The following is a 14,574-nucleotide window of genomic DNA, read 5'->3' on the forward strand; positions in this document are numbered from 1 at the left end:
TATTCCTGCAGGCATGAATTTAGGAATGACTATCAGCAAGGTTTGGTTTGAATAGACACTGTTGAGCAACACTGGAAAACAGCCAAGATAGGAGCAGCAGACACTGACGGGTATGAATTCAAAGCCATTTCAGAAAATGAGCTCTGTAAGTGTTGTCTCACCTTCTCTGACTGTAAAAATGAGAATGGTAATGTTTGACCACAGCAGTTAGTGTTTTGAATATAGATTTGTATTTGTAAAGCTCTTCAGTGAGGTAAGTTACTCTTAATGCAGGACACCATTTGACCGTAACCGTGCAAGTACACATAATCCTGTATTTTTACACCTAGCAAAATAGATGGAGTCAAGGAATCCTTTCTTCCCAAAGTACGTGACCATGCTTTCATCAGCCAGCTCATAACACAGAACTGTCAGGAGCAAGCTGTGTTGAAATTACACTTGTCATTTCATTTTGATCTGGACAAGGATATGTTTTTAGTATCTCTTGTGATTTCCTTCTAGGTAAAACACTGCACCCAATGCATAGCATAGTTTCAGCTGTAGTGTCTTTCAACAAAACCTCTTTTCTGACTGAAGACAAATGTGCTCTTTGTTCTTTTTCCCTTTACCTCCCCAGTGCATAGTTTGGGACTGGGATTCCAATGGAAAGCATGACTTCATTGGAGAATTTAGCTCAACTTTCAAGGAAATGAGAGGAGCTATGGAAGGAAGACAGGTAAGTGGAAACCCAAGCAATCTCAACATGGAAGCTTTGTGGAGTAGTGTTTCTCAGACTATCCTGTAATAAAGCAAGTGAATTACCTCATCATCTCTCCCATAGGTTTTACTGTTTCCTAGACACAAAAAAGAGCCTTTCCTGTACTTCCATGCCTTTTTTTAGTTCACATTCTACAGGCATTTCTTTAATATGATTTATTTCCTCTGAGCACAAGCACCTGGTTTCTGTGAGGTGCTGTGCTGTTATGGCAAAGCAGATGCACAGCCTTGGTGCTCAGAGTGTTTCCCTACCGACCTAAGGCCTTGATTGGGTGAGGGTCATTTTCCACCTTTCTCCACTTCTCATATTATCGCTGCCAGATCTAATTTGAACACATCACAATGAAGCTTAGCTGTTTCCTAAATATTTCATGAATTACAGTCCTAAGGGGAGATGAAACTGTTAGCTTGTTAATAGTTTCACTTTCTTGTGTCAGCCTGATCTTTTCAAATTGAAGTTGACGGTAATTATTGAATAGGATAAACGATTTGGCATATCTAATTGCAGAAATTGTCATTTCCTATTAGTACTTACTCCTGAAGGGGTTAGCTTGGGTAAATTCTCTGAGGGGGAGTTAAAAATGTTGACTTTCTAATCTGCTGCTGATTTGCATTCACTGCTTCATGGTGTTCTCAAAACCCAAATGCCTAATAAACTTTATCTGGGCTTTATATTAAAGTTGTGTTCCTGATGTGTTAATAGAAAGCTAACAAAGAGTCAGCGGGTGTTTAATAAATGGTAAACAGTCAGGCTATTCCAGAGGTCAGGAAGTTTTTTGATTCTTCCAGATATTTTCTGTTGATGTTCTTAGAACAACTTGGAGCTTAACAGACATCGCTCATGTGTTTAAAATACTGTTGGTACATATCAGTCATATATTAACCCCCTCGAAATAACTTCTGAGCAGAACCTGAGTGTAAGTGAAACCTTGTTTTGTTCCTTCGAATTAAGTCAGAGGATCAAAACCTAAAACGAACTGAATTTGAGTGGAAATAAAACCTACCTAAAGAGGTAAACAGATTCCGGAGCAAGGCCAGTGATGTGACAACACTCCAGTTTGGTATGCAAATACCTGTGGCTGGGACAGGGATCATGTGAGAGTGGTAAAGGGTGTGTATTTCCAATGTAAATGTCTTCACGGGAGCATCACAGTCCTTCCCAAACAGGCAGCTTGTTGGCCAAGACAGAATACTTGTGGTCCAGAGTGCCAGGAATGGCTGTGAAGGATAAACTGCATATTCTTTATCATGATGGAGAAACCGTGTGCTCTTTTCATCCTCAGCTAGTGAAAGGGATGGATACTTTCATAGGCATAAGGAGTTAGTAAAGCCATTTGTCAATTCCTGTTTTAGGTTGACAGTGTAATATCAGAGTGCCACCCAGGAATGTTTTAGTGTTGCACAGTGCGTTAAGTGCCCGAACCTTTGTCTTGATAAGGGTCTGCCTTATGCCATTGGGCAGGCTGCCTTTCACCTGTAACACTGCAATCTGCTTTTCTCTACATGCCTAAGGTGCTGGGACATTATTTCTTCCTTTATGTTCTCATTCTGTTGTTACTGCGCAGTTACTCTGTGGGCTTGCACCTGCAAAACCCGATGCTGCTGTTATAGCCAGTTCTCACAGGAAGCAATTGCTGCCAATGTGAGAATCAGTCCTTCTCCCCCCCTCCTCTTTTCTAATCCTTGTTTTGTTGTCTCATCTAGAGGAAAACAAGATTTAGTGGATAACATAGAAATAGTCATTTAAGTAGCAAATAAATATTGCCCCAAAAATATATATACATGCTAGGTGGCTCTTGCACCTCATGAAAGCAGGATTTAGCAAGCACTAATAGGCAAGAAAAAGCAGTAGGGAGTTTGAGCAAATCCTGGTGAAAATTATGTATTTTTTTATATATATATTTTCCCATAATAAATGTATATATATATTGATATATATATTTATTATGGGAAAAGTATTGTGATCCACACAGAGGAGAGGTCACTTGTGTGGGAGGCTGTGTCACTTGTCAATTGGCTGAAGCCAGAAAGCAATTTCCCTTTCCCTTGCTCTCTTTCTCTTTCCCCCAGTCCCTCCCTCCCTTGTCCTTTCCCCTTCTTCTCTATTCTCCAGCAGCAACTATTGCTGCTAAAGGCACTACATTCCATTAGCTGTGGACCCCATAAGTACATCTTAGTGCATGGTTTATCTCAACATCCTTTGTGCAACATTAAGTAATGTGATTAGCATTTGTCAGTTTTTTCCTCAATTTTATTCTTCCCAAGGGAAAAGCATGTGAAATTGAGTGTTTGAATAGAGGGGGGTTCAGTAAACCTTGAGGGAATGGCAGAGGACGGAGGAGGAAGGTGTTTTGCCTTCAAGTGGATGTGTTGCTAGGTATTTCTAATAAGGAAGACCACATCAGAGAATCATAATATGGGTGAGGAGATGAGTAGATCAGACATAGTCCTGTCTTCCTAGAAGAGATTATTTCATAGCCTCAGACTGGAAAATGTTCTGTTTTCCATGTAGTGCTCTTTCCCAGTCAGAGAAATAAAACTGACAGCTACGTTTTTCAGCCCATGGTGTTAAGCATTCTTTCACATAGCATCACAACAGGGAGTGATGAAAATGAGGACCAAAACCTGGAATTTCATCGCAGATGCTGTGGAAGCCAGTGCAAAGAGCAGGACTCAGATCTGACATCCCTGTTTGAGTTGCTAAAGACAGGTAGTGAAACTTTTCATTCTGATTAGATTTGATTGAATGCAGCAGACTTTATGGCCAGCTGCAGGACATTGCTGTAGTTCTGTCAAATGATAATCAAAGCACCCTAGTGATGGTCAGCCGGGGTTTTACTCACCCAGGCAACTGGAGAGAATGGGGCTGAATGTTCATCAAAGAGAGGGGATCCAGGAGCTCTTCTTAAGCATCAGCTGCAAATCTGTGCAGTGTTAAAGTAGGATACAGCAATGGCATGGCTCTCCCTCTCCGCCCATCAGCAACATCCCTATTAGTATCACATCCACAAGTTGTCATTTAATACATTAAGCAGTAAGAGTGGAGTTACATAGTCTGTGCTGGGGAGCAGGAAGAGCTGTGTGTCATCTGTGAATTGTTAGTGCTTCTCACCATTTCATCAGCTCACCTTGTCCCTGGAGGAGTTCACAGGGATCTTGAAGTTGCCTTTTAATGTACATAGTGCATCCTTCAGGAAGCACAGAGTATTCTGACCCTCTTGTATCTTGTAGCTACAAGATTCTTTTATCTTGTGGCCAGTCTCTCAACTGCTGCAGAACCACCTGAGGTGGTCAGAATGAGTGTGTGTACTTACTTACCAGACATGATGGTGCTTCTAAAACTGTTTCAGTTCCAGCCCTGGGCTGGGTACTGATTACCCCAAGTTTTGGGTGTCAGCCTCTGATCTGATGAGCTTGACAACAGCAAGTTGGCTTGCTGGCTTGCCTCTGCTGTGAGATTACTTGGGAATTTGTGTTTGAGACCAGGCATCATTTAGATAAACCCCGTGAATCAAGCACTGGCAGCTTCCTAGTGGTTGAACCAGTACTGTGTGAAGGAAGAAGAGAAGTTTCCTTATTTGAATGGTTGATTCCTTATTTTGATCAGGAATGCTCTGAGTAGTTCTTTCCTAACTGTGGCAGGTCTTGGATGAGATTCACAGATAATGACTCCTTCAGAGTGACATTGCTTCCCATGGCTGAAAGGACTGAATTGGTCTTTGGTTGGTGGTACAGGTGAATTTAATGCATGCTGTTTAAGACGACTTCTTGATCATGACAACCTCAGGGTAACAGCTTCATGTGTGTTTCTGTTACCTTGCTGTCACAGACTGCTGTATTCTGACACCTGACCTGGTTTCATACTGACCAGCAATGAAAAATGGCACAAATGTTGTTCAGATGCACGTCAGAAGCAGGCATTTCTAAACTGTGTATTTACCCTTTTCCACTATTCCAGAATTCACCATGATATTGACACAAGAAAACACAGTAAGAGCAAGTCCATCCCTGTTTGTGATAGGGCGGGGGTTAGTGAAATACTAGTAAATAATCTGAGTTTATCGTATGCTCAAGATTTGTTCAAAATATATGTATAATACATATTTAATGTGTGTAGCAGGTTTATAAAGTGTTCTAGTATTGATCTAGAAAACATTTGAAAACAAGACTAGAAAAGCTTTGTAAAAAATGTAAAAACTAGTAAAGCTTTTCAGAGCTGAAAGGAGAAATCCTCTACTAATGAGAAAAAGAAAAGTCACCTCTGTTAATGGAGTCAATAAAGCCAGAGGGATTTGGGGGCAGAGAAGTCACAGGAACATAAAGCACCTGGATCCCCATGCAGCACAGGAGTTATGTAAGGGAAAAATCTGTTCCTGGATTATATAAAGATGGACACGTGTGGATATACACACATCAGAGGGAAAGGGGAGGAAGAAACGCTGCTGTACTTACCATCTCCACGGACACTGCCACAAGTTCAGGTTGTTATTAAGGGAGTGAGGATGGCTGCTGAGTTATTAAAGGGGTGAGGATGTGCTGAGTTGCACAAGGTTGGATGGGGTCCTGAGGGGATCTGGGTTGGGTCATTTGCCCAGATATCTATGACCCTCACTCAGGGCCATCGCATCAGGTAGCTCTTGAGATAACTGCATTAAAAGCAGCTCTTCTCCAATGGTGGATGTCTTCCTGGGACAGAAGGAATTTAAAAACCCCCATCCTGTCCTCTTGCCTAAAGGGACAGCAGGAATAAAGCAGCCTTTCGGGCAGGAGTAGCTGCAGTTTGCTTAGAAGTGACTTGCTCTTCTTGAAGCATCACAAAGAGATAATGCAGGCTATAATGCTGCCTGCTGTCAGTTGGGGTTTTCACCCTCTCCATTAGACCGTGGTGCCTTCTTTGTCATTTACAAACTATACCATTTGTTGCAGCAGCTGTAAGGAAAGGACCAAGAGAGAAGCAAAAGAATTGCAGGGCAGGCAAGAGAACATTCCAGTGATAACCTAGGCTTTGCCATAGCTCTCTAGCCCTTTCCTCACAGCACTACCCAGTGTACTCCTGTACAAGTACAGCGTTGCAGAGAAAGCAACCGCTCCTGTGTTAGGGTTTCTCCTGTCTTCAGGGTATGTGAAACTCTGCAGACCTTTACTTCTTTCTCTGAATAACTTGTGCTGTTCAGTAGCCACACACTGTCCAAATTTTGATTCTACAGTGGTTGCCTACATTTAGTCACCTCCACTTGGCTTTGCTGGTGTGTGGCATGGGTGGTTGCGTGGTTTGCTCCTCTCTTCTGAAGGTTTGGTAAGAGAAGGAGTAAGGATGTTTGGGAAGGCAGCATCCTTCACTGCAAAAAGTAGCATCTTCCATTGAGGGATCTGTGTCTCCTCACTATAGCAACAGGGGGATTAGGACCTTGCAAGTGTCAGCATTAGTTTGCTGACTTTCATTGAAGAATAGCTGGATGGAGTTTGTTTTACATATAGAAATTCTCCACACAGTGGTTTAAACCTGGGGGTATAAAACACCAAAGCAATGTAGGCTGAGAGTTCCATACCAGCATTTGCAACAGTACTTATATTAAAGTAAGAGGAAATGGTTAAAACCTAGTTGCTGTTTCAGAATCACTGTGTTTGACAGAGAAAGAGCTTGTATAGCCCAGAGCTGCCAGGCACTGGGAGGAAATGCTGAGTGACTTTCAGAAACATGAATCCAAACTTCACAATGGTTACCATTAGTGTCAGATTGCAGACTCTTCATGAGTTTCCTCTCGACTGAAAACTGAAATTAAGAGGCAGGAATTAATCTATAAAAAACCATGTCAGATCCCAGAGCAATACTGGGAATATAGGAGCAGAGTGAAAACTGAGGTTGGCCTCACAGGTGAAGCGAAGTATTTGAAAGTTGTTTCTCATTATTACTTACCTGCTTAGAGTTGTGTTCTGAACTCTGTTTTATCTGGAAGAGTTAGAGATACGACAAGGCCTGTATAGGGAATTTCCTTCAAATGATGCTTGTCACATCTTCAGCTCAAACTGTGGGAATTGCCAAGGTCAGAACTGGATCTTGGTGGGTAAGTGAAGATTGAGAGTTTTATCTGAAACAGTCTTACTGTTTTTTTAAGTCTAATTGGGAAATGTCTTCTCCATCCTCTCCTCTCCTATTCCCTTCCCTTCTTTATGTTATCACACCAACAGATTTAATAGGTGCAGAATTGTGCTTGCTTTCTGTTTTCCTGCTTTCTGGGAACTTGCTGGTGTGTTCTTTCCTTTGCTTTATTACCCACGTGAGCCAATGACATGTTATTGACTTGCACACGGAATACTTTAAGGAGCTTTAGATAGTTGCTGAGAATTATCTGTACATCTCAAAATGCACTGCAAAGGTGGGTTAACATTCCCAGCTGCATGTTACAGTTAGCACAGAGTAGCTGAGAGGCTGGCCAGAGGCACAGATTTTTCTCCCCTGAAGTAGTTTTTTATGTCACTTTGGTCCTTAATACAGTGCAAACTTCTTCCAGAAACCAATGAAATGAACAAAATGTTTATCAGGCTTAAGCTATCGTTTTCCCAAGGAGAAGAATTGTGTGCACAGTGTAAGGGTTCATATAGGTCAGGCCTTGTTTAAACATGCACATTGAAAAGGGTTTGTGTAGGAGGATGGTAAAATCAAGGAGGTACACCTTGGCTGTCCTGGAGAAAGCAGTGAGGTCTGTTCATTCAAGTTCAGTGTCAAAGGGAGGACCACACATCTTGGCTCTTGTTTTCTTCTCTCTGATTTATTAGGTTCTTTAGAATTATTGAATCAGCCAGGTTGGAAAAGCCCTTTAAGCTCATCCAGTCCAACCATTCACCTGCACTGCCAAGGCCACCCCTAACCCATGGCACTGAGGGCCTTGTCTATGTTCCAGGGACAGTGATTCCACCATTTCCCTGGGAATATCGATGCATAACATATATGATGTGTATTTTACATGAATATGCATATTAATGTATATTATAATATACAGACAGCACAATTCCTCTGTAGGAATGTTTCTAGTAAGTTTGGAGACAGCTGTGGCTAAACCCTTGTGTCAGACAGCAATTAATCCAGGTCAAGCAGGCAGTGCTTTTGCCTCCCTGTCAGATTGCTTTCTCGCTCTGGCATTGTGTCACGGAGCACTCTGTTTACTTGGAGAGAAAGGCTTTTATTTCTTAAGCCTCACTGCTTCCCTTGAGTAGAGGAAAATGTTTATGGAGGATTTCCCCTGAACACGTGGGCCTGTGTCTGCCTGTCTTCTCAGCTGGAAAATTCATTTCACAAGGCAAATAACTGAGCTGTAGGCTACCTGGGAGGGCAGGCAGATGTGTTTCCTGCAGTTGGAACACTTCTTTGTCTTTTCCCATTCTTCACTCTGCCACCCATATCCAGTAACAGAGTGAAGAACATACTCCTCTTGCTCCGTGCGGAGAAGGTCTCATATTGCTCCAAAACCATATGTTTTGCCTTCCTTTTTTGGACACTGGACAAAAGCTCTAAGTCTGTATTTCAGAGGCATCCAGGTACGTGCTGTTAGGCAACGGTTTGAAGCTCAATGGAATTTCTGGTACTGTTCATAAGGTAAAAATAGTTTTATGTGCTCAGACACTTTCCTCAGATCCTATATGAAGGTCTTCACTATAGACAAAGTATTGTAACATGTAAGGAAGTCTTCATTATAGGCAAAGTATTGTAACATGTGAGGTCTTCTCTATAGACAAAGTATTATAACATGTAAGGAAGTCTTCATTATAGGCAAAGTATTGTAACATGTGAGGTCTTCTCTATAGACAAAGTATTGTAACATGTAAGAAGGTCTTCACTGTAGACGAAGTATTGTAACATGTAAGGAAGTCTTCATTATAGGCAAAGTGTTGTAACACATGAGGTCTTCTCTATAGACAAAGTATTCTAACATGTAAGGAAGTCTTCATTATAAGCAAAGTATTGTAACATGTGAGGTCTTCTCTATAGACAAAGTATTGTAACATGTAAGGAAGCCTTCATTATAGGCAAAGTATTGTAACATGTAAGAAGGTCTTCACTGTAGACAAAGTATTGTAACATGTAAGGAAGTCTTCATTATAGGCAAAGTGTTGTAACACGTGAGGTCTTCCCTATAGACAAAGTATTGTAACATGTAAGAAGGTCTTCACTGTAGACAAAGTATTGTAACATGTAAGGTCTTCTCTATAGACAAAGTATTGTAACATGTGAGAAGGTCTTCACTGTATGCAAAATATTGTAAGATTTAGGACAGATCTGTCTCATTTCAAAATGTCATAATAGGGATTTTTTTAGGTAATTGGTCATCCTGGCTCCCTGTGGAGATACATTCTTAGTGTTACCCAACATCACGTTTTCTCCCAACACATGAAACACTTCAAAACAGGAAATAGTAATGCTCCTAACCATGTTCAGTGGAACATTACAGATAAAAATCTGGATTTACAAATGCCGATAGATACTTGCATGTGCAAGCGTACATTTTCCGCCTGCAGTAAGAGGCATGAATAATGTTGTAGATGCTAGAGGTCAGGGTCTGAAAACTTGCCTTTGTCAATCTGCCTGGAGCCAGAGGAGGGCAGAACACTCGAAGTGGAAATGTGTGAGGTCCTGGGAGCTGTTATGATGGGTACAAGAGAGTGTATTTCAGTAGTGAGATAGGACTATAGGGCTGTAGAATTGACTGTTTGTGAATAAAACTAATCAGAACATTTTCAAAAAGGGTTTTAATCTATTCCTTAGGATAATTTTCAACTTTATAAGTAATTCGTTAACTGCATCTTTGTGCGGTGTTTAATGAGTTTGTTAACTTCTCAGTTTACTATCGGACTTAAAGAAGAAACTGTTGCTTTCTTTCAAGAGAGAGCGAGATGATCTCTGATCAGACTTTTTCCCATCATGAGTTTAATACAAAACACCAGTGTCTGCATCGGCACTGTTGTAATTGATACAATGCATCAGGATGCTCCCTCCAGTGTTCTAATTTGTATTAAATTCCCTCTTTTTTGCTCCTCTTAAATGACCTCAGAAGAGTCTCACTCTTGTTTATGTACCGCCCTACCCTACAAGACTAGAGGACAACAGCACATGAACATGGATCTCTCAGTGCTGTGTCCCCACGTATGTGTTCAAAGAGAGCTGTCTGCCCCAGGCCTTTTTCTATTAAGACCATTCTCTGCATAGTTAATGGTTTTCATTTTTGGTTCTGTGTGCACCATTATTTGACAGGATTTAGTCAACTGTGGAACTCAGACAGGGCCACTTGTGTTGATTATTCAATTTGTTCATAAATTTTCCTTCAAGCAGTGACTGCTGTTTCTCACAGGTACAATGGGAATGCATTAACCCCAAGTACAAAGCAAAGAAGAAGAATTACAAGAACTCAGGCATCGTCATCCTTAACCAGTGCAAGGTAAATCTGTGTTTTGCTCTTTGGCTGTTCCTTCACTACACTCTCTGCAATGTATTTTAATGGTGCTTGAAAGTGTACACTATGAAGTAGAACTTCACATAGAATAATAGCAATGGAAACTGATCCTCTACAAAAAGTAAAGACGAGGACTTCAGTTCTAAAAGTAAGCTGACTGTCCCCAGCTCTCCTCTTTCATTTCTCTTGCCCTATCCCTGCTGTTGTGCACCTAACCTCTCACATTTGTGTCTCTGTCTCAAACTGTATCTGACACTTTCTTCCCTTCCCTTATTTTCAGTTGGTCCCTTACCTCCTTCTAACTTACTTTGTTTCAGGCAGTCTTCTGATGCTTTAGAAATGCACAGCTAAGTTGAATATCTTGCTTTCTTGTCTGCAGATCCACAAGATGCATTCTTTCTTAGATTATATCATGGGAGGCTGCCAAATACAGTTTACAGTAAGTGTCTTACTTCTCTAACTCATTTAGAGAAAGGGAATCCTGACTCATTACTTTCACAGAGAAATTATTCTTCCGTGCCATTCCTGGCTAAATTATTAAGGCAAAATGTATTAAGTGTGGAAAATAAAACTGTGCTAATGCAGTAAGATTTTTCTTACTTATGCTGTTTATGTTTTTCTTACTTAACGCTGTTTTATGTTTTGAGCCGTGAGAGTCACGTTGCAAAAAGTAAAGACATCTTCATACAGGGGTGAGAAGTTAGGCTGGTATAGTCCCACCAGTTCCACCTGAGCTACACCAGGTCTCAAAAGCTGGAGAACTGAATTAGCCCCTGTGACAGTGCTGACTGGCCTTTCCTTCTGAGCCTCTGTTCACAAGCAGTTTAAATGCCCTTGCTCGGGCTGTGTCACAAGGAGGGGAATTAATCTCACCTCTCTTGAAGCACTTAAAGGTAAGTGTCCTGCTCGTCAGTCCTGTGGGCCAGCCTTCCTTTCCAGAATGAGTCCTCTATTAAAGTAAGTTGTTTACCCTCTAACAGTGCCATACAGAAAGTCACAGAGAGAGAGAGACAGTCCAGTCAGGGACCTCTCTGTGTCAGTCATGCTGATGTTTTGTACCTCAACCATAGCTACCAACAGTAAGATGGTGCTACAAGGGGTCACAGTTGTAATTCAGAGCAAATTCAGAAGCTATTAAGTTCAAGGAAGGAACAGGGGATAAAATGATTTGTGGAGCTCCCTATAAATAGAAATACAATATTTTGTATTTCCAAATAATCGTAATGTAATAGTATTTTTCATACATGTATTTGGGCTCAGTTCCTGTCTGGTTTATCCCAGTTACAGGGGTAAAATCTAATGCTCCAAGGTAATATTCTTCTTCTGGAGATCTTTTCTTGTCCTGTAGCACCTTGCCCTGTTGCTGCTCCCACGTATCATGTATCAAACATCGGATGCTACTGAAATATTCCATTTCCATTTTTCCAGACAGGCCTTCATTTTCCAAAAAGATTTGACAAAAACGGGAAGCTTTTTTTGTTGTCCCAGGTTCCAGCAGCTGTAGGAGGTAGTGGATTGTCATCTTCTGTACAGATCCACTTTTTGAGGTGTAGAACATGCACTTTGCCAGTGCAGCCTGCAGACTCACTGGAGAACACCCAGAACTGAGGACCCTTGTTTGGGTGTTGCAGGAAATACCTGCTGTAGTGGACAAAGGTCTTTGTGGTTGTCTTCTCTCAAGCAAAGCAGCTTGTGTAATTACCTCTCCACTTTACCCCCAGCTTCTTCATGCCTGCAATGCCCATTTCTCTTCCAAATCTGAAACTCACCAGTCCCTGGAAACCCCTTTAATTTATCTTTCCTGACATTTCCTCCCTAAATATATGACTGGAAGCACTCAGTTATCTGATGTGTTCAAGCTCATCCGCAGAAAGGCAGTAATACCTTTAATATCTAAAAGCAATTTTTTATTGGGAAAGGCACTTAAGCAAATGCAAAGGCTGGTTAATATACATTTCTCACAACTCTAGCTCAAGCACAGGACCGTTAGAAGGTGTCTGGGGATATACATATTCTGATGTTACAGTGGTGCTTTTCAAACTCATCTTTATTACACAGTGCACTGAAGGGTCATGGCAATTTGTTTGCCTTTTATTTACTTGTTGCATATTTCCTGCTAGTAGGTTGTGAACCACAGGTTGAAAACTGCAGTGTTAGGATGGGTTAAAATGGATAGTATTGCTTCTGCTGTATTTTACTATTTCAACATTCCATTTTGCTGAAGTGAAACAAAACCATTGACAGTAGGAAACTTGGGTAAACTCATCTGCAAGGACAGGCAGTGAGTACTTAAAGGAAATGAAAAATCCGTCGTATTGTGAACCACAGAGAGCCCTCAGTTAACTGCTGCCCTCAATGGTAAACCCACCAGCTACACTATCGTGTAAACTCAGCACTATCAGTTTTCAACCTACATGGTTTCAGGGCAAGCCGCTGTGGATGTCTCTGTGCCTGTAGCTCTGTTCATGCACAACATAGTGGTTTCTACTTAAAGATTATCACAAGCTGGCTCTCTGCATATTTTACTTCCTCCTGCTTCAGTTGCACCAGTCCCCAGTGACGATAGCATGGACTGGCTGTATGATGTGTTGCTGTTTCCAGAAACGTAGCAGAGATTTTCCAGTGGCCACTGAAGCAAAAGGTTGCAGCCTACAGGGGATATTCAATGCTGCCGTGCTTTCTGCACACATCATATAACCTCCCTTTCACAAAGTCATGATCTGGTTAATTCAGACCACTGAATAGAGGAGGCCTATTCCTTCCACCTTCCCAGATTTCCATTTCTTTTAACTGGAATAGATCTGGAATTGTTTGAAACATGTCTCCTTGTGTGTGTATTGTTGTCTTCATACTAATGACATTGCTATTGAGTTCATGCTGTGTACAGGCAGTACGATACAACTGTGATTTGGAAGGGCACTTGCTGAGGGAGGGAAACTGGGATGCTAGGCATCCATTTGGTAACAAAAAGCTGTAGTATGATGTACCTGGTAATTTAAGGCACTAATGAAAGCTTTGGTAACATCATGCTGTGTGTTCTTGGGATGCTTTGTACATCTAGTGTAGTCTGTAGTTAGAAAGAACATCTCTGCAAAAGGAAAGTAAACTTTTCCTTCACTTTAAAACCATTTATTAGGAAGCTTTCATCTATAGAGATCAATAGTGCTGATTCCAGTACGCTATTTTTAAGCACTGCTTATTGCAAGGCCCTGTATCTCTTATCAGTGTTCCCTGCTGCAGAAGAAATGTTCAGAAGTTGGCAGTGCAGAGGGGTCTGTAGTCAGAAGACATTTTCATCACTCTAGGAAATACAGCAGAAAGGATGTGTAACATGCACAAAAGGAACTGTAATAGAAAGATATGTTGGAAAGATTCTCTCTCAGGCAGGTCACGGTATTGGGCAGGCTGATTCATTGCTGACAGATCTAGCAGGAGGTCCAAGCTATGTAGGATGTTTTCAGTGCAATGAAAATCACCACTTTACGGGGCTGAGGGGAAAAAAAGAAGCACTAAGAATGTAGTTATTGCTATGTTATGTTCTTATTTAGCTGTAGGAAGATGACTGGTACATTGGAACTGATACATTTAAAGATAAACTGATAAAAATCAAATGTACACACTGTAAGAAAGATTCCTACTTTGCTGCCTACAAGATTAGCTCGCTTGTGATATTAGCCTAACTCCTGTGATACGTTAACTTAGGGTTTAGAAATCCTTACCTTATGTATTTGCACAAGGCCTTGGTACTGCTAGTTAATGTAGAAGAGCAGAGCTCTGCCTTGTTGTTTTGGAATCGTGGCAAGTAACAGCAGTCATCTTTCATGAAAGACCTCCCTTTGGGAGTCACACAGAGATTTGGATCAAATTCCAGCATGCTGCATCCAAGAACAAATATTCATAAAGGCTTTGTCATAGGAAATGAGGGCATTTTTTGTGCCTTTCAGCAGATCTTGACTACAAGGACCATTTCCAAAGAGGAAGCTTGTTCTGGGGAGAGCTTTTCCTTTCCCAAACCCAAGCCACAGATGTTTCTTCAGGCTCATGAAACCTGCTTCTTATTCCTACGCTGTTCTCTTGGTGTCAGATCGAAAGCATTTAGCCCTGGCTAACAGCCATGAAGGAAGAAATATGCATCCTTTTAAGACAACATGCACACCTTGGCTAAGATTTGTTAGGAAGTGTCCCAAAACTAAGCTAATCCATACAAGTGTCTGTGGATTTAGCTTAGGTTTCACAAACCACTGCTTGCTTTCTTACGTACATGCATGCAAGGGAGAACAGGAGAGCTTTCCCGTTGATTTACTCATGTTCAATCAAGCTGTCATTTGGGGAGGAAAGATTGATGTGGAAAACAGGCTCGCTGCTTCAGTGC

At 41.3% G+C, this 14,574-nt stretch overlaps 1 protein-coding gene across 1 annotated transcript in view; it reads left to right on the forward strand.

Annotated features, from left to right (window-relative positions):
* Nucleotides 1-14,574, forward strand: part of CPNE4 (copine 4) — a 186,632-nt gene that overhangs the window by 134,556 nt on the left and 37,502 nt on the right. The window contains exons 8-10 of the mRNA XM_062621863.1: nt 617-715; nt 10,101-10,187; nt 10,582-10,641. Of these exons, the coding sequence (XP_062477847.1) occupies nt 617-715; nt 10,101-10,187; nt 10,582-10,641 (246 nt within the window). The remainder of the gene's footprint in view (nt 1-616; nt 716-10,100; nt 10,188-10,581; nt 10,642-14,574) is intronic.

Source organism: Pezoporus occidentalis, unplaced genomic scaffold (assembly GCF_034315485.1).
Source record: "Pezoporus occidentalis ecotype Australia unplaced genomic scaffold, CSIRO_AGI_Poc_V1 ctg235, whole genome shotgun sequence".
Taxonomy (NCBI): domain Eukaryota; kingdom Metazoa; phylum Chordata; class Aves; order Psittaciformes; family Psittacidae; genus Pezoporus; species Pezoporus occidentalis.